The following is a 24768-nucleotide window of genomic DNA, read 5'->3' on the forward strand; positions in this document are numbered from 1 at the left end:
CACTGCAAAATGAGGCATCACCAGAGAAACGTTGACGTTTCTCCAATTTGTTAGCTAGCGAACTTTTAAACTGCACAAGTGAAGTAAACCAGCAACCCATGTCTATAAAATATATTGCATTTGTTCAGATAATTTGGTGACAGTACTCGGTAACTGCGAGACTCAAGATGACCTTTCGAAAATGGTACCCCAACCTGGCTGTGGTCGCACGTGTCCGATTTGACCAAGGTATGGCTAATTAGCTAGCTAACGTTAGCTTTCACTAGCAAGTATTTTTAAGGCAACGTCTGTGTTTAATAGTTTAGTCAACCAATGTAATGGGTATTTAAATACATGTTTATTACGTTTGCCTGAACTGTCAGGTTGAAAACAGCTCCCTTCATAACGGATTCCACTCGTAGCAGGTCATGGGATTCCGCTGTTGTCAAATTACTATTATTTTTTCGTAGAAGGTTAGGATAATTTACGCTGCAGATAAGAGAAGGGCTATGGTTCGGTCAAATGCTTTTTTGTTGTTGTTGTACATTTGAAGTTAATTTGACAATCGGGATCCCTTCCAGCCATGACACTCGTACCACTGCGGTGGGCTCTGCGCTGGCAATTGCGCGCGTCCCGGAAGCTAGTGACCATGGTATATGTAGTTCTAAACCGCAGTGTTTACGTCTCTGTTAAAGTGCAGAACAGTAGCTAGATTTCCATAGAGCAATGCAGTGGGACACCATTTATAACCACATTACCTTCACGTTTTGGAACAGAGTGCTATATTTTTAAATATCTATTTTTCACTCGTTTTGATTTATGTTCGTCTGAAGTAGCCTATAGTCGCAGCGCTTGATGTACTGTCTGTCACCCAGGGTTGTGTTTTCTATCTGACACTGACAGTGGAGTATGGCGGACGGTGGCCGGTTCTACAGTGGTAAGTTACCCTGGAACAAAGCTTCAAATCTGCTTCTAAACAGTTGTTTTCCTCATCTGCCCAGATCAGGAGGGAGTTGTCTTCCAGAGAGATGTCACGCGCAAAGGCAAGCTACCAGGAGGTAAAACGCCGAAGTGTAAACAAATAAGTGAGGCGCATATGGGGACAGGACAGTCGTTTACGTTTTCTGTGACCGAAGTGTGACACAGGCATTTTAGGCCACATCCCGATTCAGAAACAATCCCAAGTACACCTGGCTACCCATACAGTGTTGGCAACTATTTTTAAGTGAGAATCGTGATTGGCCCCCTGATTTGTCAGTAAATTATGTTTTGCCCACTGCCTTGCTGTTGCTAGCCTTTACGAATAAAAGTATCTGTAGGGGTCTGAAAACTTGCTAAATATAGGGACACATTTTGCAACACTGGTGACCGTTGGTCAGTTGACCAGACGGAGGCATGCTCAATATTTTAAATGCAGATTCAGAAGTATTTGTGTCATTTATCACAACATATTTGGAGCTACTTTAGTCACCTTTTTAAATATGCAGTTATGTGATGAATCATCTACAAATGTGTCTACAACATGATAATATATGCATAAACAGATATTCATACCAGAAGATTGCCCGTACGAGGTTGTTTATGATGATCCATCCTCTCTCTCCCTCCCCCAGAGCATGACAACAGAGTCGCGGGCCCTCAGTTCCGGGGGGGGCGTATGAGTCGGGGCCCAATCTACTACGACGGTCCGGCCAGGCAGCATAGGCCTCGAGGGGGCCAAATGGGTGGGTTCAGGGGCCCTGGACCGGGACCTCGGGTCCGGTTCGAAGATAACTATGTAGATGTAACTATGAACAGCGGGAGCCCACAGGATGGCAGCTCTCACCGCAGATTGTGAGTGAGATTGCATACTACAACTGTTACATGGTAGCGATAAGATTTTCTGTTACTGTCTATAAATAAACATATGTTTTGTGAGATGATTCTTTGTCAGGTAACACTGTGCACTCTGACCCCCTTAGCAACCCGTACAGGTGGCTGAATCGGAGAGGCGATGGACAATTTGACCGAGACAGAAGAGGAGCTGGGGGCTACAGAGGAGAAGGTGGAGGAGGAAGAGAAGGAGGCGGAGGAGGAAAAGACAAGAGCAGTTGGTACAAGATGATTGTGAGCATCTTTAACGAAGAGCATGACAAGTATCTATCTATTTCATTATGATAAACTATTTTATAGTCAACTAACTGCTCTCTGGCAGATTCCCTATGGGAGGAAATATGACAAGAAATGGCTGCTGACGGCTTTACAGAACCTGTGCTCCGTACCCTTCACACCTGTTCAGGTAAGTTGCTGGCAGACAGCCCAGCCATTATCATAGGACTTGACTGTTGGGTTAAATGTTGTTTTTCTGATCACTGGGACAGAGGAGTCTAATAATTTGAAACCAATACAAGTACATGTATGTCTGTCTATTAAACCGGGGCGGCAGGTTGCCTAGTGGTTATAGCGTTGGACTTGTAACCGAAAAGTTGCAAGATCGAATCCCCGAGCTGACAAGGTAAAAATATGTTGTTCTGCCCCTCAACAAGGCAGTTAACCCACTCATCCTAGGCCTAGAATTTTTCTTAACTGACTTGCAGGTAAAAAAAAAAAAATAAAGGTAAAAAATATATATATAGAAGTAAATGTTGAGGATATTTACAAGTGCATTTAAGTATTAGTATTGTTTCTCTCTCTTGCCCCCCCCCATCCATCCATCCCTTTCAGTACCAGATTGAAGGCCATAAAGCCCAGTTCTACCTCGAGGATGCCTGCACAGCCAACGCACTGTGCAGAGTCTCTCGCCAAATCACAGACACTGAGGGCTACAAGGTACAGCAGCATTCTCACTAACCGTTGGCTATACTCCTGGCTATAAGTGTAGTGTATCCCTTCTATTCCTCAAACCATGATCTCCCAATTTAATGTAATTTGATAAGAGCTGCAGTTTGAATGTTAATATACACTGAACAAAAATATAAACATAACATGTAAGTGTTGGTCCCATGTTTCATGAGCTGAAATAAAATAGCCCAGAAATGTTCCATACCCACACAAAAAGCTTATTTCCCTCAAATGTTGTGCACAAATTAGTTTACATCCCTGTTAGTGAGCATTTCTCCTTTGCCAGGATAATCCATCCACCTGACAGGTATGGCATATCTAGAAGCTGATTAAACAGCATGATCTTTACACAGGTGCACCTTGTGCTGGAGACAATAAAAGGCCACTCTAAAATGTGCAGTTTTGTCACACGACACAATGCTACATACTGTATGTCTCAAGTTTTGAGGGAGCGTGCAATTGGCATGCTAACTGCAGGAATGTCCACCAGAGCTGTTACCAGATAATTGGATGTTAATTTCTCGACCATAAGTCGCCTCCAACGTAATTTTAGAGAATTAGGGAGTACGTCCAACCGGCCTCAACTGCAGACCACGCCAATCCAAGACCTCCACATCCGGCTTCTTCACCCGCGGGATCGTCTGGGGGGGGGGGGTGCTGAGGAGTATTTTTGTCTGTAATAAAGCCCTTTTGTGGAGAAACTCATTCTGATTGACTGGGCCAGTGGGTGGGCCTGGCTTCCCAGTGGGTGGGCCTGGCTCCCAAGTGGGTAGGCCTATGCCCTTCCAAACCCCCCCCCCCCACATGGCTGTTCCCCTGCCCAGTCATGTGAAACCCATAGATTTGGGCCTAATTAATTCATTAATTTCTATTGTTTGATATGAACTGACATTAAAATTGTTGCATGTTGCGTAAAGATTTTTGTACAGTAGAATTTCTTTGAAGTTACTACTTATTTATAATAATGTTTATGCTTCTTCTACACCCCCCCCCCATACACACACATCCACTCCCCTCTCCTCTCTAGGTGATAGTGCTGATGAACCCCTGTCCTCCTCCCGCCATCCTCAACACCCAACTGAAACCTGAAGACATGGAGCACTTAAAGGTGAAAGATGGAGGGAGGGGGCAGCGTTGGAGAAAGTTGGAAAATAATAAGGATGGATATTTACAGATGAATATGAGTAACTTCTGTAATATCTCTCTCAGCAATGCATGGCCAAGCGTTTTGATGGGTCCCAGCGAGCACTGGACCTGAACAACATCCGTAGTGACCCAGGTAGCACGCCATACTACCTGGAGATTCAAACTAACCACTGTTTCTCTCTTCCTCTGTCCTGGTCTAAAATGTATGTACCTCTGTTACAGACTTGGTGTCTCAGAACATCAGGGCGATTTTGAGCAGAAAGACCTTTATGGATGCTGTGGTCAAGATCATTGAGGAAAACATTCCTGAGGTAATAGTATAATAATACCAATCTATACCCATACAGTTTCAGTGTGTAGTGCTAAAATGTGTAGCTCTCGTCCTTTTCTCTTATCTCAGCTGGTGTGTCTGAACTTGAGCAATAACAAGCTGTATAAACTGGAAGATGTGGCAGATCTGATAAGCAAGGCCCCACACCTGAAGATCCTCAACCTCTCCCACAATGAGGTGAGAGAAGAGACTGACCCTTAACCCTAATCTCTAACCTTGTCTATTCATTTAGGGGGCCAATCCTAACTTTCACATCACATGTTTACTACGTCATGCATTAATATCAATGGGAGATTACGAATTAGGATTTGCTCCTGAATCTACGCACTCGCTTAACCTTTTCCCACTCAATCCTCTTTTTTCTTTCTCCATCTTCCTCCCAGTTGAAGTCAGAGAAAGAGCTGGATAGGTTGAAGGGTTTGAAGCTGGTTGAGCTGTGGTTGGACCGTAACCCACTGTGTGACCAGTTCAAGGACCAGCTCACCTACATCAGGTCAGTCTCTGAGCGTGGGGGTTAGGCTGTGCGTGTTATTTAGTAGGTAGATGGGAGCACTGAGCACGCAGTCCAATGGATGTCGTGGCCCTGTTGACTCCATTACGTTGAGTGGGTGTGTGAGGTGGGATGTGACTTCTCTGTTTTTGTCCCCTCTCCATTGTGAACATGGCCACCAGTGCTATCAGGGAGAGGTTTCCCCGGCTACTCAAACTGGTAAGATGTTCTCATTTCTTCTCTGATCCTCTCCATCTTTGACTGCATTTGATTTGCTTGTTTATTTCCTTTTGTTGTTCTGTAGGATGGTCATGACCTCCCCCCGCCGATAGTGTTTGAAGTGGTAGCACCCACCACTACCCCCCCCTGCAAGGTCTGGTCCGTTTTCGTTCACAGAATAACAAAAAGGTGCAGTTGATTCATTTTATTCGCTTGGTTGATTCTGACAGATGCACTTTTCTTTGACCAATCCAGGGTAGCTACTTTGGTTCAGAAGAAATCAAGGTCCTCATCATGCATTTCCTGCAACAGTAAGTGTATTCACATATCTTTTGTCAAGATTCAAGTCTATTCATTCAGAAAGGATATATTTGTCACCTCTAAGACAGGTAACGCAGTGGGTGCTTGTCAAAATGCATAATTCCGAGCAAAGCAGTCCAAATCAAAGTATTCGAAACAAATCATGGAGGGCACATCTCGAAGGCGTACTCCATAAATTATGCAAAGAAATGACCTGATCATGTCAAAAAAGTATGCAAAATTTATTGAAATCAATGGCAACCATTATTTGAGCAGAAGCGAGAGAAAATGTTGCCTATTCACAAATCACATGTTGCCTGACTACCATATTTGATCTTGATACGTTAATAAATACATGGTGTTTCATTTCGGCATGTTTACCTGCCTACGTACCGTAGATCGCAAGCCCATAATAAGTCAATAGGGCTAACTGGCTAGCTACTACTGTTAGCTAGCCACGAAGAATTGACATCTATCTTGCATAATATTTGTTCGAGGTCATTTTGCTAGTTACATTATTACAATTCACATATAGCTAGCTGATAGTTAAGAAGTAAAACGGTTGCTTTGTGTATGTGTTGTTTCGTCTTTATTTCCATTGTCATGGCTGGAAGACGGTTCAGTGAATGGGTACGTCCATAGTAAGTCAATAGGGCTAGCCAACTAGCCACACAGAATTGGTAGCTACCCAAGAAAAATGTACCACTACCACACATAACATTCGTTTTAAATCATTTTTGCCTGTTTAACTAATTTTTTATCTAATTGATTTAAACATTGACTGGCTGTCATCAGGCTGCCCACTCAAGAGAAAGCTTCAAACTGTAACTTGTGCCTGCAACCTGGTTCAGGTTATCAATCAACCTACCAGTCTAGTTAAAAACAGTATAGGAATGAAATCATGTATTGATCATATCTTTACTTATGCTACAGAAATTTGTTTGAAAGCAGTATCCAAATCCCTCGGATATAGTGATCACAATATAGAAGCCATATCTAGGAAAACCAAAGTTCCAAAGGCTGGGCCTAATATTGTGTATAAGAGGTCATACAATAAGTTTTGTAGTGATTCCTATGTTGATGTGAAGAATTTGTTGGTCCATGGTGTGTAATGACGAGCAACCAAATGCTGCACTTGACATATTTATGAAATTGCTTATCCCAGTTACTGATAAGCACGCACCCATTAAGAAAATGACTGTAAAAACTGTTAAATCCCTGTGGATTGATGAGGAATTTAAAAATTGTATGGTTGAGAGGAACTGAATTAAAAAAAGAAGAATCTACACTATGAAACAAAGATGAAAATAGTAAAAAGCTTTGGAGCACCTTAAATGAAATCTTGGGCAAAAAGGCAAACTCTGCATCATTCAGATGGCTCATTCGTCACAAAACCCACTGATATTGCAAACTACTTTTTTCAATGGCAAGATTAGCAAATTTAGGCATGACATGCCAGCAACAAAAGCTGGCACTACACATCCAAGTATATCTGACCAAATTATGAAAGACAAGCATTGTAATTTTGAATTCTGTAAAGTGAGTGTGGAAGAAGTGAACAATCTATTGTTGTCTATCAACAATGACATGTAACCGGGGTCTGACAACTTGGATGGAAAATTACTGAGGATAATAGAGGACAATATTGCCAATGCTATTTACCATATCTTCAATTTAAGACTACTAGAAGTTTGTGTCCTCAGGCCTGGAGGGAAGCAAAAGTCATTCCCCTACCTGAAATAGTAAAGCCCCTTTAATGGCTCAAATAGCCCACCAATCAGCCTGTTACCAACCCATAGTAAACTTTTGGAAAAAATTGTGTTTGACCAGATACAATGCTATTTTTCACACTTATAGGGAAGCACACTTATAGGGAAGGACATTCAGCAAGCACAGCACTTACACAAATGACTGATTGGCTGAGAGAAAATGCTCAAAATAAATTTGGGGGCTGTTTTGTTAAAATTCAGTTCGGCTTTTGACATTAGCGATCATAGTCTGTTGCTGGAAAAATGTATGCATTATGGCTTTACACCCCCTGCTATATTGTGGATAAAGAGTTCTGTCTTATAGAACACAGAGGGTGTTCTTTAATGGAAGCCTCTCCAACAAAATCCAGGTGGATTGAGGAATTCCCCAGGGCAGCTGTCTAGGCCCCTTTTACTTTTTTCAATCTTGACTAACGACATGCCACTGGCTTTGAGTAAAGCCAGCGTGTCTATGTTTGCGGATGACTCAACACTACACGTCAGCAACTGAAATGACAGCAACACTTAACAAAGAGCTGCAGTTAGTTTCAGAATGGGTGGCAAGGAATAAGTTAGTTCTAAATATTTCAAAAAATAAAAGCATTGTATTTGGGACAAATCATTCACTAAACCCTAAACCCCTGAAATAAATATTGTAATGAATAATGTGGAAATTGAGCAAGTTGAGGAGACTAAACTGCTTGGAGTAACCCTGGGTTGTAAACTGTCATGGTTAAAACATATTGATTCAACAGTAGCTAGGATGGGGAGAAGTCTCTCTATAATAAGCGCTGCTCTGCATTCTTAACAGCACTATCAATAAGGCAGGTCCTACAGGCCCTAGTTTTGTCGCACCTGGACTACTGTTCAGTCGTATGGTCAGGTGCCACAAAGAGGGACTCAGGAAAATTGCAATTGGCTCAGAACAGGGCAGCACGGCTGGCCTTTGGATATACAAAGAGAGCTAACATTAATAATATGCATGTCAATCTCTCCTGGCTCAAAGTAGAGGAGAGATTGATTTCATCACTACTTGTATTTGTGAGAGGTATTGACATGTTGAATGCACCGAGCTGTCTGTTTGAACTACTGGAACACAGCTCGGAAACTCATGCATACCCCACAAGACATGCCACCAGAGATCTCTTCACAGTCCCCAAGTCCAGAACAGACTATGGGAGGCGCAAAGTACTACATAGAGCCACAACTACATGGAACTCTATTCCACATCAAGTAACTCATGCAAGCAGTAAAATTTGATATAAAAACAGAAATAAACCTTGGGGACTGTGAAGCAACACAAACATAGACACATGAATACAAACACACAATAAAATACGCTCTATACACACATGTACACATGGATGTTGTCTTATAGATATGTGGTGGTAGAGTAGAGGCCTAACAGTCTGACTACACCGCGAGCGTTGCAAAATACATTTAGAAATCTATATTATTCAATCATTGCACCTACACTGCTCGCATGCGCCAACGAGCATCTGCGTTGCCAAGGGCTAAAATAGAAGTCGGTTCTATTTGTGACGCAGATCGCGCTGCAAGTCCTGCCTCTCCCATCTCCTCATTGGCTTATAGAAGCAGGTACCCACGTGCCATCTCCTCATTGGTTATACTCACATGGGTGACTGAAAGACGAACAAGGTCAGTGGCGGTAATGCACCTAATTTATGAATGTTGCCATTCACAATATAAAGTCAAGAGAAGAAAAGGCCTAGAAGGAGGAGAGATGACTAGAAACGATTCGTTTGACCGTTTTATGTGTGTATTAATTGTCGGAGTAGAGGACCTTGTGCATTTCAGGTGAAATAACAACTCAATATTTATATCCCAGGACAAATTAGCTAGCAACAGCAAGCTAGCTAAATAGGACAAATTAGCTAGCAAGTGCAAGCTAGCTAGCTAAATTGCCATACATGTTTAATGCTTTTCGACCTGTCCCCAAATTAATTAATTGGTTCAGAGTTTGTTTTGATATTTTAACCTGCGTGTCGTGATCGCGTTTGGTGTGGGGGGACAAAATACATTTATGCACGATGGCACACGCGTGCGCAGCCGGTTTGAGTTCCGTGTAAGGGCACACACTTAATATGTTGTGAAATCTGTTTCGAACATATTGTAATATTTACATGTAGAACTACATACATAAATTCTAATAAATACAAACTAGCTGGCTAGCTAGATTATTAAGATTCATATCTAGCTGATCATTCTGAAGGAAAACGTTTGCTTTGTGTATATCTTGTTTCGTCTCTTGTTGCCATTATCCTGTTCAGTGAATGGGGAGGTGACGCGTGAGGTAATACAGTAGGGGGAGTGCGAGTTCTTCTCATATGTAATGTTTTATGCATTCACCACACTCGTCCTCATAAGAACGTACTCAAGAGAACGTGGTTGGAGAATGCACTCGAATGCATGAGTGTGTGGAGCACGGTAGTATGCATATTGAGAAACACCCAGTGTGTATGACCTCTGACAGCTATTATATTGTTATGACCTCTGGCAGATATTAGTGTTATAACTTTTCTATTACAGGTACTACAGGGTATATGACTCTGGGAACAGACAGCCTCTTCTAGATGCCTACCATGATGGTGCCTCCTTCTCACTCAGCTTGCCCTCCAGTCAAAACCCAAATAGGTCTCACACACATATTTCTCCATCTGAATGTCTGGCTCGTGGGAGTACGAAATTACATATTTATTTGTATATTTTTCATCATAGGTGTAGTTTGAGAGAGTACCATAAAGACAGCCGTAACATAAAGCGACTCAAAGATCCATGTGAGTCTTCCAAATATTTAAGACAATTAACAAGTCTGTCATCAACAGATTTGTCTGTTGTATTTCTATAATAATATGTGGCATCTTCCCTCTGGAATCTGCTCCCCACAGCAACACGGTTCCGCCTACTTAAGCACACACGGCTAAACGTGGTGGCGTTGCTCAACGAGCTGCCTAAAACTCAGCATGACTCTGCCTCCTTCAATGTAGACGTCAACACTTACACGGTTAGGCAATATCTGAATGATAGTTAGTGTAGCATTCTCAATACTATCATCAGTTCTTCTGTTCATGGTGGTTTTATTTTTCAAAACCTTGAATTTTCTCTTTTTTAGACCACGTTACTGTCCTTTACGGTCAGCGGCATGTTCAAAGAAGTTGATGGTAAATCTCAAGACGCGGTTAGGGCCTTCTCTCGGGTCTTCATCGCAGTTCCTGCAGGAATTTCTGGGTAATTCTGAGGTCCCTCGTTCACCTGATCTTGGTTTTAAAAATCTCTTGTAAGACTGTCTGTGCTGAAGAATGCTAAAACAATATCTTATATGATATACGAAAACAATGGTCAACGAATATTAATAAATATTGGCATCAGTTATAAAAAAAATGTAAAAGGCCAACTGGTCCTATATTAAAGAAATCGGGGGGGGGGGGGGTTAATTGAAAGAACGTTTCAAACTATTTGTCTTCCATTTCTCCCTCTCCAGTCTATGCATAGTGAATGACGAGCTATTTGTGCGCATCGCTACAACGGAGGAGATCCAGCATGCGTTCGCTGCTTCCGCCCCCACTCCCTCCAGCAGCCCAGTGCCCACCCTCACCGCCCCCCAGCAGGAGATGCTCTCCGCCTTCTCCCTCAAGTCTGGCATGAACCTTGAGTGGTCGCAGAAGTAAGTTTGTGGGCATGTTCAAGCGGATCAATTTTGCTAAGTCATTGGTCACTGCCTTTCAAAGTGTGTTGCATTATGGGGATAAAAATTGTCCGACTTGTGTCTACATGTCGACTACATGACCTTTATAAAAAACGTGATCAAAGGTCATGCAGTTTTTTATAAAGTCGCCTTCAAGTCGCTGCAATTGCTTCTGACCGATTGCACCATGCAGCCGTCGCCTGGCTACTGGGAGGTACTATTTGTCAACCAATCATTAGGGTGTTTTTGTTTGACCCATGCGAACAGTACCCGAGACGTGACGGAAACAGATCCAACTTTTCCACAATTCAAATGTTATCATGTACAAATTGTGATATTTTGAGGCACTCTCCTGATGAAACTACGGAGGAGAGTAAATTAAATCTAGATCACCTTTACTCAACACACAGACTCATACAAAGCGCCCCCCCCTCCATTTGGCAAATCTGACAAATGATCCTCCTGATTCCTTCTTACAAGCAAAAACAGGAAGTACCAGTGACACGCTCAATGCTGAAGTGGTCCGATGAAGCGGATGCTAAGCTACAGGACTGTTTTGCTAGCATAGACTAGAATATGTTCCTTGATTCATCCAGTGTCATTGAGTTTACCACATCAGTCACTGGCTTCATTAATAAGTGCATCGACGACATCGTCCCTAGTGCCTTCAGAAAGTATTCGCACCACTTGACTTTTTCAACATTTTGTTGTGTTGCAGACTGAATTTAAAATGGATTAAATAGAGATTTTTTTGTCACTGGCCTACACACAATACCCCATAATGTTAAAGTATAGTTATGTTTTGGGAAATTTAAAAAAAAATATTCTAAATGAAAAGCTGAGCTGCCTTGAGTCAATAAGTATTCAACCCCTTTTATGGCAAGCCTAAATATACTATACAAAAATATAAATGCAACATCAAATCCAACTACTTGTCATATGTGCCGAATACAGCAAGTGTAGACCTTAGAGTGAAATACTTACTTTACAAGCCTTTAACCAACAGTGCAGTAACATGCAACATTTTCAAAGATTTTACTGAGTTACAGTTCATATAAGGAAATCTGTCAATTGAAATAAATCCAAACGGCCCTAAACTAGGGATTTCACATGATTGGGAATACAGATATGCATCTGTTGGTCACAGTTACCTTAAAAACAGTAGGTTCATGGATCAGAAAACCAGTCAGTATCTGGGGTGACCACCATTTTACTCATGCAGCGCAACACATCTCCTTCTCATAGAGTTGATCAGGCTGTTGATTGTGGCCTGTGGAATGTTGTCCCACTCTTCTTCAATGGCTGTGCAAAGTTGCTGGATATTGGTGGGAACTGGAACACACTGTCTTACACGTCAATCCAGAGTATCTCAAACATGCTCAATGGGTGACATGTCTGGTGAGTATGCAGGCCATGAAAGAACTAGGCCATTTTCAGCTCCCAGGAATTGTGTACAGATCCTTGCGACATGGGGCCATGCATTATCATGCTGAAACATGAGGGGTAGGCGGCGGATGAATGACACAATGAGGATCTCGTTACGGAATATCTGTGCATGAAAATTGCCATTGATAAAATGCAATTGTGTTCGTAGCTTATGCTTGCCCATACCTATACCACTCTGTTCACAAGGTTTATCAGAAAACCGCTCACCCACATGATTCCATACACGTGGTCTGCGGTTGTGAGGCCGGTTGGACATACTGCCAAATTCTCTCTCAAAAAAAAATAAAAATGTTTTAGGCGGCTTATGGTAGAGAAATTAACATTTATTTCTCTGGCAACAGCTCTGGTGGACATTCCTGCAGTCAGCATGCCAATTGCATGCTCCCGGAAACATGAGACTTTGTGTTGTGTGATGACAACTGCACATTTTAGTGGCCTTTTATTGTCTACAGCACAAGGTGCACCTGTGTAATGATCATGCTGTTTAATCAGCTGCTTGATATGCCACACCTGTCAGGTGGATGGATTATCTTGGCAAAGTAGAAATATTCACTAACAGGGTTGTACATTTTTTTTGAGAAATTCACTTCAATTTCAAACACAGATTCAACCACAAAACCAGAGAGGTTTTCCAATGTCTCGTAAAGATGGGCGGCAGGGTAGCCTAGTGGTTAGAGCGTTGGACTAGTAACCGGAAGGTTGTGAGTTCAAACCCCCGAGCTGACAAGGTACAAATCTGTCGTTCTGCACCTGAACAGGCAGTTAACCCACTGTTCCCAGGCCGTCATTGAAAATAAGAATGTGTTATTAACTGACTTGCCTGGTTAAATAAAGGTAAAATTAAAAATAAAATTAAAAGGGCACCTATTGGTAGATGGGTAAAAAATAAAAAAGCAGCCTGTCCCTTTTAACATGGTGAAGTTATTATTAGGCTTTGGATGGTGTATCAATACACCCAGTCACTACAAAGATACAGGCGTCCTTCATAACTCAGTTGCCAGAGAGGAAGGAAACTCCTCAAGGATTTCACCATGACGCCACTGGGGATTTTAAAACGGATAAAGGGTTTAATGGTTGTGATATGATAACTGAGGATGGATCAACAACATTGTAGTTACTCCACAATACTAATCTAAATGACAGAGTGAAAATAAGGAAGCCTGCACAGAATAAAAAATATTCCAAAACATGCATCCTGTTTGCAACAAAGCACTTAAGTAATACTGCAAAAAAATGTGTCCTGAATACAAAGCGTGATGTTTGGGGCAAATCCAACAGACTGCATCACTGAGTATCACTCTTCATATTTTCAAGTATGATGGTGGCTGCATCATGTTATAGGTATGCCATCGGCAAGGACTAGGGAGTTTTTTAGGATAAAAAGAAATGGAATACAGCTATAAGCAAAGGCAAAATCCTAGAGGAAAACCTGGTTCAGCCTGTTTTCCAACAGACTGGGAGACAAATTCACCTTTTAGCAGGACAATAAAATCAAATCAAATCAAATTTTATTTGTCACATACACATGGTTAGCAGATGTTAATGCGAGTGTAGCGAAATGCTTGTGCTTCTAGTTCCGACAATGCAGTAATAACCAACAAGTAATCTAACTAACAATTCCTAAACTACTGTCTTATACACAGTGTAAGAGGATAAAGAATATGTACATAAGGATATATGAATGAGTGATGGTACAGAACAGCATAGGCAAGATACAGTAGATGGTATTGAGTACAGTATATACATATGAGATGAGTATGTAAACAAAGTGGCATAGTTAAAGTGGCTAGTGATACATGTATTACATAAGGATGCAGTCGATGATATAGAGCACAGTATATACGTATGCATATGAGATGAATAATGTAGGGTAAGTAACATTATATAAGGTAGCATTGTTTAAAGTGGCTAGTGATATATTTACATCATTCCCATCAATTCCCATTATTAAAGTGGCTGGAGTTGAGTCAGTGTCAGTGTGTTGGCAGCAGCCACTCAATGTTAGTGGTGGCTGTTTAACAGTCTGATGGCCTTGAGATAGAAGCTGTTTTTCAGTCTCTCGGTCCCAGCTTTGATGCACCTGTACTGACCTCGCCTTCTTGATGATAGCGGGGTGAACAGGCAGTGGCTCGGGTGGTTGATGTCCTTGATGATCTTTATGGCCTTCCTGTAACATCGGGTGGTGTAGGTGTCCTGGAGGGCAGGTAGTTTGCCCCCGGTGATGCGTTGTGCAGACCTCACTACCATCTGGAGAGCCTTACGGTTGAGGGCGGAGCAGTTGCCGTACCAGGCGGTGATACAGCCCGCCAGGATGCTCTCGATTGTGCATCTGTAGAAGTTTGTGAGTGCTTTTGGTGACAAGCCAAATTTCTGCAGCCTCCTGAGGTTGAAGAGGCGCTGCTGCGCCTTCTTCACGATGCTGTCTGTGTGAGTGGACCAATTCAGTTTGTCTGTGATGTGTATGCCGAGGAACTTAAAACTTGCTACTCTCTCCACTACTGTTCCATCGATGTGGATAGGGGGTGTTCCCTCTGCTGTTTCCTGAAGTCCACAATCATCTCCTTAGTTTTGTTGACGTTGAGTGTGAGGTTATTTTCCTGACACCACACTCCGAGAGCCCTCACCTCCTCCCTGTAGGCCGTCTCGTCGTTGTTGGTAATCAAGCCTACCACTGTTGTGTCGTCCGCAAACTTGATGATTGAGTTGGAGGCGTGCGTGGCCACGCAGTCGTGGGTGAACAGGGAGTACAGGAGAGGGCTCAGAACGCACCCTTGTGGGGCCCCAGTGTTGAGGATCAGCGGGGAGGAGATGTTGTTACCTACCCTCACCACCTGGGGGCGGCCCGTCAGGAAGTCCAGTACCCAGTTGCACAGGGCGGGGTCGAGACCCAGGGTCTCGAGCTTGATGACGAGCTTGGAGGGTACTATGGTGTTGAATGCCGAGCTGTAGTCGATGAACAGCATTCTCACAGGTATTCCTCTTGTCCAGATGGGTTAGGGCAGTGTGCAGTGTGGTTGAGATTGCATCGTCTGTGGACCTATTTGGGCGGTAAGCAAATTGGAGTGGGTCTAGGGTGTCAGGTAGGGTGGAGGTGATATGATCCTTGACTAGTCTCTCAAAGCACTTCATGATGACGGAAGTGAGTGCTACGGGGCGGTAGTCGTTTAGCTCAGTTACCTTAGCTTTCTTGGGAACAGGAACAATGGTGGCCCTCTTGAAGCATGTGGGAACAGCAGACTGGTATAGGGATTGATTGAATATGTCCGTAAACACACCAGCCAGCTGGTCTGCGCATGCTCTGAGGGCGCGGCTGGGGATGCCGTCTGGGCCTGCAGCCTTGCGAGGGTTAACACGTTTAAATGTTTTACTCACCTCGGCTGCAGTGAAGGAGAGACCGCATGTTTCCGTTGCAGGCCGTGTCAGTGGCACTGTATTGTCTTCAAAGCGGGCAAAAAAGTTATTTAGTCTGCCTGGGAGCAAGTCATCCTGGTCCGTGACTGGGCTGGATTTTTTCCTGTAGTCCGTGATTGACTGTAGACCCTGCCACATGCCTCTTGTGTCTGAGCCGTTGAATTGAGATTCTACTTTGTCTCTGTACTGACGCTTAGCTTGTTTGATAGCCTTACGGAGGGAATAGCTGCACTGTTTGTATTCAGTCATGTTACCAGACACCTTGCCCTGATTGAAAGCAGTGGTTCGCGCTTTCAGTTTCACGCGAATGCTGCCATCAATCCACGGTTTCTGGTTAGGGAATGTTTTAATCGTTGCTATGGGAACGACATCTTCAACGCACGTTCTAATGAACTCGCACACCGAATCAGCGTATTCGTCAATGTTGTTATCTGACGCAATACGAAACATGTCCCAGTCCACGTGATGGAAGCAGTCTTGGAGTGTGGAGTCAGCTTGGTCGGACCAGCGTTGGACAGACCTCAGCGTGGGAGCTTCTTTTTTTAGTTTTTGTCTGTAGGCAGGTATCAGCAAAATGGAGTCGTGGTCAGCTTTTCCGAAAGGGGGGCGGGGCAGGGCCTTATATGCGTTGCGGAAGTTAGAGTAACAGTGATCCAAGGTTTTTCCGCCCCTGGTTGCGCAATCGATACGCTGATAAAATTTAGGGAGTCTTGTTTTCAGATTAGCCTTGTTAAAAATCCCCAGCAACAATGAATGCAGCCTCCGGATAAATGGTTTCCAGTTTGCAAAGAGTTAAATAAAGTTCGTTCAGAGCCATCGATGTGTCTGCTTGGGGGGGGGGGGATATATACGGCTGTGATTATAATCGAAGAGAATTCTCTTGGTAGATGGAATTCTAAATCAGGTGAACAGAAGGATTTGAGTTCCTGTATGTTTCTTTCATCGCACCATGCCTCGTTAGCCATAAGGCATACACCCCCACCCCTCTTCTTACCAGAAAGGTGTTTGTTTCTGTCGGCGCGATGCGTGGAGAAACCCGTTGGCTGCACCGCTTCGGATAGCGTCTCTCCAGTGAGCCATGTTTCCGTGAAGCACAGAACGTTACAGTCTCTGATGTCCCTCTGGAATGCTACCCTTGCTCGGATTTCATCAACCTTGTTGTCAAGAGACTGGACATTGGCAAGAAGAATGCTAGGAAGTGGGGCACGATGTGCCCGTCTCTGTAGTCTGACCAGAAGACCGCCTCGTTTCCCTCTTTTTCAGAGTCGTTTTTTTGGGTCGCTGCATGCAATCCATTCCGTTGTCCTGTTTGTAAGGCAGAGCACAGGATCCGCGTCGCGAAAAACATATTCTTGGTCGTACTGATGGTGAGTTGACGCTGATCTTATATACAGTAGTTCTTCTCGACTGTATGTAATGAAACCTAAGATGACCTGGGGTACTAATTTAAGAAATAACACGTAAAAAAACAAAAAACTGCATAGTTTCCTAGGAACGCGAAGCGAGGCGGCCATCTCTTTCGGCGCCGGAACCGAAAACACAGGGCCAAATATACACTGGAGTTGCTTACTAAGACGACACTGAATCTTCTTCAGTTGTCTAGTAACAGTTTTGACTTAAATTGTCTTAAAATAGGGCAAGATTTTTTTAAATGGCTGTCTAGCAATAATCAACTTGACAGAGCTTGAATATTTTTTAAGAATAATGGGCAAATATTGTACAATCCAGTTGTGCAAAGCTCTTAGAGACTTACCCAAAAAGACTCTCAGCTGTAATCGCTGCTTAAGGTTCTTCTACAAGTATTGATTCGGGTGTGAATACTTATGTAAATTAGATTTTTGAATTTAATAAATTTGCAAACATTTCTAAAAACAATCTCACTGTCATTATGGGGTCTTGTGTGTACATGGGTGAGAATATATATTTTTTAAATCCATTTTGAATTCAGGCTGTAACACAAAAGTCAAGGGTATGAATACTTTGAAGGCACTGTTCATGTTTCAAGCAGTCCACCATAGTCTCTGTGCCCAAGAACGCCACGGTAACCTGCCAAATGACCCCGTAGCACTCAAATATCTAGCCATGAAATACTTTGAAAGGCTGGTCATGGCTCACATCAACACCATCATCCCAGACCCCCTGGACCCTCTCCAATTCGCATACTGTCCTAACAGATCCACAGATAACACAATCTCTACTACATTCCACACTGCCCTCTCCCACCTGGACAAAAGGAACACCTTTGTGAGAATGCTGTTCATTGACTACAGCTCAGTGTTCAACACCATAGTTCCCTCAATGCTCATCACTAAGCTAAGGTTCCTGGTTCTAAACACTTCCTCTGCAACTGGATCCTGGACTTCCTGACAGGCCGCCACAAGGTGGTGAGGCAGCAACACATAGGCAGCAACACATCCGTCACGCTGACCCACAACACGGGGGCCCCTCAGGGGTGCGTGCTTTGTCCCCTCCTGTACTCTCTATTCACCCACGCACGACTCCAACACCATCATTAAGGCCTGATCAGCGACAATGATGAGACAGCTTATAGGGAGGAGGTCAGTGACCTGGCAGTGGGGTGGCAGGATAACAACCTCTCCCTCAACGGCAGTAAAACAAAGGAGCTGATCGCAGACTACAGGATGCGGAGGGCCGAGCACATGACGGGGCTGTAGTGGAGTGGTTTGAGTGCTTCAAGTTCCTCTGTGTCCACATCACTAAAGATCTATCATGGTCCAAAATAGTGATGCATTGATATGACATTTGTGACCGATATCAAATATTCTCCTTGCCCCAAAAAATGATACTGATAACCAATATTAAACATTTTAGCGGCACTTTTAAGTATTCTAGTACAGCTAAATAGTTAACACACACACGGACGCAGCGATCTAAGGTACTGCATCGCTGTACTACAGTCCCTGGTTCGAATCCAGGCTGTATCACACCCAGCCGTGATTGGACGTCCCATAGAGCGGTGCACAATTGGCCCAGCATAGTCCGGGTTTGGAAGGCGGTAGGCCGTCATTGTAAAAAATAATTTGTTCTTAACTGACTTGCCTTGTTAAATAAAGGTTACACACACACCACACTGACCAAAAAGTTATTTTGTTGGCGTTTACGTATGTCCCCATTACCAGTAAAACATAATCAAACCTATTTCTTTCACTTACTTGCTGTGCTGTTTCGTTTTAATTTGTTCAGTTTCATTCTTAACCAGGATTTCTATAGAACTCCGTTTGGGTCTTTGTGTGTCAAAAAATATCCTATTTAACACTATTAGACGTGTCAAATAAGCTTGTTGACCAATCAGGGCATGAATATGACTGCACGTCACATAATAATTTAACGTGTTCATACATTTTTTACGTAGTTATTACACTCACTCATATGTCACACCGATTCATCGATGCATATGCTATGATGCTGGTAAAGTTGTCTTGCGCACCTACAGTACTGGTCATAAAAAAAGCTAGCTAGCTCATGGATGCAAGCAATGTTCTTCACCAAAAACATAGCAAAACGACATCTGTTTCAGTAGCTATATAGTTAGCTAATTAACTATATAGCTAGGTGTCATCATCTAAAATAAACCTAAATTATAAGACAGTTCTTGTTTGATTAATGGTGGTCGGACTCATCTATGTGAAACTAGCCACAATAAGGATTAGCCTCAATAGTGGACTTTGCGGTTAGCCTTCAAAATAAAAGTATGGATTAATTCTACTATTTGTATTCTTTTGCGTCACTGTCAATGACATACGCAAAATCCACTATTGTGCCTAATCTAATCCTTACACACAACATTTACATTTACATTTAAGTCATTTAGCAGACGCTCTTATCCAGAGCGACTTACAAATTGGTGAATTCACCTTCTGACATCAGTGGAACAGCCACTTTACAATAGTGCATCTAAATCATTTAAGGGGGGGTGAGAAGGATTACTTTATCCTATCCTAGGTATTCCTTGAAGAGGTGGGGTTTCAGGTGTCTCCGGAAGGTGGTGATTGACTCCGCTGTCCTGGCGTCGTGAGGGAGTTTGTTCCACCATTGGGGGGCCAGAGCCGCGAACAGTTTTGACTGGGCTGAGCGGGAACTGTACTTCCTCAGTGGTAGGGAGGCGAGCAGGCCAGAGGTGGATGAACGCAGTGCCCTTGTTTGGGTGTAGGGCCTGATCAGAGCCTGGAGGTACTGCGGTGCCGTTCCCCTCACAGCTCCGTAGGCAAGCACCATGGTCTTGTAGCGGATGCGAGCTTCAACTGGAAGCCAGTGGAGAGAGCGGAGGAGCGGGGTGACGTGAGAGAACTTGGGAAGGTTGAACACCAGACGGGCTGCGGCGTTCTGGATGAGTTGTAGGGGTTTAATGGCACAGGCAGGGAGCCCAGCCAACAGCGAGTTGCAGTAATCCAGACGGGAGATGACAAGTGCCTGGAGACACCAGTGGTGAGAGCGCGTGGCGAGGAGACCTCACTTGCCGGTCGAACCTCACTTGCCAGCTGCTTATAACGTTAGCTTTGGGCAACAGGGTTAAGTAGCTGGGTAGCTATTTATAGTTATGAACTGAAGTTCAATTTCAATAGTCGGAACAACAATTGGCAGCCTAGCTAATACTTACTCACAAGGATTCCGTAATCATTGCAAAGAATAATGAAAATGACAGCAGTTTTTACTGGTCATTGTTTTCAGGATGGTTGTATTGGTGCTAGCTAGGTACCAAGCTAAAGCTAGCCACCCCAGAAGTTGCAGTCGAACAAATGATGCTTTATTACCAACGCGGTATTGTAAACACATCGTTCGTGGCTGGTGTTTGCTTGCTTGCTGACTTTTTTGTACAGATTTGACAGTGCTACTGTTTTCTTTTTTGACACGTAAAGACCCAAACGGCATTCCATAGTATGCATGTCGTGAAGCTAATAGCAGTGACGCTATTACTGTGTAACTCCAGTAGGGCAACATCGGAAAAATAGTGCACTTGATAGTGTTAACCGGTGCTCGACCAGTCGGCGAAAGCCAACATCACCACGACAGAGAATGGTTGATTGTCAAGGACAATGAATTCCATTATCTTGGCTTTAATGGATTTTGCCTTTGAGTTGTCTCGCTGACATGTTGTTACTCTTTCAAATGACTGCTTGACTTGTTGACTGCTCGATCCACACAGCAGACATTGTGGTCTAGTTTAGGAATGCTGTGTTGCATGTATAGCGCAAAATTTTATGTGGCGTCATCACGTCATGTACCTTTGTTATATCAGTATGCACGTCAGCTTTGACATCAGTTTTGCACATTGTGCGTTAAACTAGACATCGGCTGATAGTGATGTTGGCATTTGTAGCTAATATCAGCCGGTATGTTCACCGATGTATTGTGCATCCCTAGTCCAAATACACCAACACAGTCAACTTAGAGGGCACAACAATGCCTCTTCTCCCTTAGGAGGCTGAAAAGATTTGGCCTGGGCCCTCGGATCCTCAAAGGTATACAGCTGCAACATTGAGAGCATCTTGACTGGCTCCATCACCACTTGCTATGGCAACGCTTACACGGAACCCAAACCGGCTGTGCGCGTGCACCATCGTGCATAAATGTACTTTGTCCCCCCACACCAAACGCGATCACGACACGCAGGTTAAAATATCAAAACAAACTCTGAACCAATTATATTAATTTGGGGACAGGTCGAAAACCATGGCAATTTAGCTAGCTGGCTTGCACTTGCTAATTAATTTGTCCTATTTAGCTAGCTCGCTGTTGCAAGCTAATTTGTCCTGGGATATAAACATTGAGTTGTTATTTCACCTGAAATGCACAAGGTCCTCTACTCCGACAATTAATCCACACATAAAACGGTCAACCGAATCGTTTCTAGTCATCTCTCCTAGGCCTTCTCTTGACTTTATATTGCGATTGGTAACTTTCATAAATTAGGTGCATTACCGTCACTACCTCGTTTGTCTTTCAGTCACCCACGTGGGTATAACCAATGAGGAGATGGCAAGTGGGTACCTGCTTCTATAAACCAATGAGGAAATGGGAGAGGCAGGACTTGCAGCGCGATCTGCGTCAGAAATAGAACTGACTTCTATTTTAGCCCTTGGCAACGCAGATGCTCGTTGGTGCGCGCGAGCAGTGTGGGTGCAATAATTGAATAACATAGATTTCTAAATTGATTTGCGGTGTAGTCAGCCTTTTAGCATCTACAGAGTTACAGTGGGTAGTGCGTACGGCCCAGTACATCACTGAGGCCGAGCTCCCTGCTGCTCCAGGACCTCTATACCAGACGGTGTCAGGAAAGCCCCCAAAAAATCTGACTCCAGCCACAGACTGTTCTCTCTGCTACCATACAGCAAGCGGTGAACAACCCTAAGCACCTTTTACCCCCAAGCCATGAAACTTCAAAACAAGACCGCTAATTAGCTAATCAAATGTCTACTCGGACTACCTAGGAGGGGGCAGGTCATTTACCCTCTCTTGAACTGACTGTATGCACACACACTGGACTCTGCTCACACGCTCTTATATACATAGACTGACACTCCAACATACACACTACATACGCCCACACCCATGCAAACTGACGCCACACACGCATACGCTTCTGTTACTGTCTTGTCTATCCTGTTGCCTAGTCACTTGACCCCTACCTCAATTAACTAGTACTTCTGCCATTGTATTTTCTACTCCCTATTCATGGGTTGCATGTTGTCACTATTGTTTTGAACTGATGTTTTGACTGAGCATCATCAATGAGCGCTGATGAAGATTATCAAAAGTGCATTTCAGTGGCTTGGAAATACAGTGACATTCGAAAGGAGGCAAACAATTGGTAGGAAAACCTTTTGTCATCATTTTGATTTCACCAGATTGACTTTAGATGCACTATAACCAAAGATTTTTATAACTAATCCAAGATAAACCACAGTCTGTCGTTTCCAATGAGAACAAATTATCCATAGTGGGCAGAACAAGCAAGGAGGGGGCAGGGCCAAGCACGAGCTAGGGAGATCCTATTGGCGCATTCTAGCATCATCTGCATATTTTCATTAGGGAACGCCTACTCTGAAGTGTGCTTGTGCAGTAACACAATTCGCCTTTGCACTCCTAAACAATGCGATTGAAAAAAAAAAAATGTTTCGCAAAGGGTCTAGTCTACAAACTTTAGTCCACTCTGTTCATAACAAATTCAACTTTGGGGAACAGAAAACTGTATTGAGATCAAATGTTTCATACATGAGAAAATATGCAGAATGTCAGCCAAAATCTACCTCGTTCCATCTTCTCCCACAGCCCGCCAGTGGGCTTCCTCTACCATATTTGGTAGTGAGTGGAAACGCCAAGTGGATGCTTCACATTTATACATCCAGTGAAATATGTCTCATTGTTCTATCTGTGGTATAACGTTAGCTAAGATTGAGGGGAGGCCAATGGATTGTAGCTAGCTAGCGTTAGCACTGCTAGCTATTTTTGACAAATTTTGCTAGCTAATGACAACATTGCCATCTGTCTAAAGTAAATTTGATGACATTATAATCCTGGCAAAGTTGTTTCCTACCAAATATTTCACAACTTTAGCAATGTCATTGTATTTCCAGGCACTATAGTGTAATCTGGACAACAGTAGTTAGCCTCCGTCCAGAATGACTGGGCTTATCACCACTTTAGGGCACCACTATGGCGCCGCCGATAGAGGGCGGCTTGAGAACATTCATAACAATGGCATGATGCGACCGAGCGATGGAGGTGCAACCCATGAATACACGGAGTGTACGAATCATTAGGAACACCCTCCTAGTATTGAGTTGCACCCCCTTTTACCCTCAACAGCCTCAATTCATTGCGGCATGGACTCTACAAGGTGTCAAGCATTCCACGGGTGCTGGCCCATGTTGACTCCAATGCTTCCCACAGTTGTATCAAGTTGGCTGGATGCTCTTTGGGTGGTGGACCATTTATTGATACATACGGGAAAATGTTGAGTGAAAAACCCAGCAGCGTTGTAGTTCTTGACACACGCCTGGCACTTACTACCATACCTCAAAGGTACTGAAGTATTTTGTCTTGCCCCTTCACCCTCTGAATGGCACACATACACAATCCATGTCTCAATTGTATCACGGCTTGAAAATTGAAAGGTTGGAGACATGTTTATTTTTACATTACAAAGATAAACTTTTGTAAAAAATGGCAACATGTTGCATGGAGCCTTGCTGTAGGTAAACCACAACAGTGTCCGACTTTCGGCTGTCATAAATGCACCTCCCCCATCGTCACTCCTCGACTTTCCACTACAGTTGTTAGTGTTATTACTGCTTGAACACATCTTGTGTGTACTTGTTTGACAGAGGGTCAATGTTAAAGATCGAATTCTAAAGGTCGATGTTTGGTGCAGAAACATTCACTGTGATGTTCTCTCTGTCTCAGGTGTCTTCAGGACAATGAGTGGGATTTCAACAAAGCTGCACAGATCTTCACACAATTAAAAGTAAAGTATCATGAATCAACTGTCTAATAAAAGTTTGATTAAATACATGCATATTCTGAGTTTCACTTTGTCCAACTAAATGTTGTTTTTCTCCCCAACGTCTCCCTCAGATTGAAGGCAAGATTCCAGATGTCGCTTTTATAAAGTGAAGTTGGAAGAATACATGCTGTTGATACTGAATATTAGATTTTCTGTTAAGAATAACTAGAATAGAATTGTATATATTTTATGGGTTTTGGTTTTATCTTTTTACTGAAGTAGAAAGAATGTCCACAACGTTGACTTTCTGCTCAATTGTTTTAGTAACAGTGTCAAGGTTGTTTGACTTGATGACTGATGTTATGATAAAATCTTGGTTATTTTAACCTTAGTTTAAAGTCATGTTTTCATTGTAATACAGTAAAATAAAAAGCAATTGGTTTTGAATTTGTGTTCAACCTGTTTTCAAGATTGTTTGTTATAAAATTGGCTATCAAAATGTAGCAAATTCACACATACTCTGAAAATAAATTGTATTCCACAGCAAAATTATGATTATCACTGGATGACAGTAGTACCACACGTATTGATACCGGTCGCGTTCAGCCGCTCAAACGTTGCATGCATCAACCAATTGCTGTGTAGTCAGCTAATACGTAAAATAACTATTCAGATGTTGTAAAATCTGGCATGTATCAGCAACGCCTG

The 24768-nt window shown here is 43.1% G+C and overlaps 1 protein-coding gene across 2 annotated transcripts; it reads left to right on the forward strand.

Moving 5' to 3' along the window:
• The first annotated feature begins 152 nt into the window (after positions 1 to 152).
• LOC135526598 (nuclear RNA export factor 1-like) lies at positions 153 to 24507 on the forward strand. 2 transcript variants are annotated; one of them, XM_064955109.1, is made up of 21 exons: positions 153 to 228; positions 981 to 1037; positions 1593 to 1812; positions 1941 to 2085; positions 2174 to 2257; positions 2683 to 2787; positions 3827 to 3907; positions 4009 to 4078; positions 4168 to 4256; positions 4346 to 4453; positions 4660 to 4769; positions 4949 to 4985; positions 5071 to 5139; positions 5241 to 5296; positions 9584 to 9688; positions 9773 to 9831; positions 9943 to 10058; positions 10167 to 10282; positions 10536 to 10718; positions 24021 to 24081; positions 24192 to 24507. In XM_064955109.1, exons 1-21 carry the CDS (start codon positions 168 to 170, stop codon positions 24228 to 24230), a joined length of 1971 nt encoding a protein of 656 aa, XP_064811181.1. In that variant the 5' UTR covers positions 153 to 167; the 3' UTR covers positions 24231 to 24507. The 2 variants fall into 2 exon arrangements, with proteins under 2 accessions (XP_064811181.1, XP_064811182.1); XM_064955110.1 differs by lacking the exons at positions 153 to 228; positions 981 to 1037 and adding an exon at positions 627 to 916.
• Positions 24508 to 24768: the final 261 nt, after the last annotated feature.

Source organism: Oncorhynchus masou, chromosome 32, assembly GCF_036934945.1.
Source record: "Oncorhynchus masou masou isolate Uvic2021 chromosome 32, UVic_Omas_1.1, whole genome shotgun sequence".
Classification (NCBI taxonomy): domain Eukaryota; kingdom Metazoa; phylum Chordata; class Actinopteri; order Salmoniformes; family Salmonidae; genus Oncorhynchus; species Oncorhynchus masou.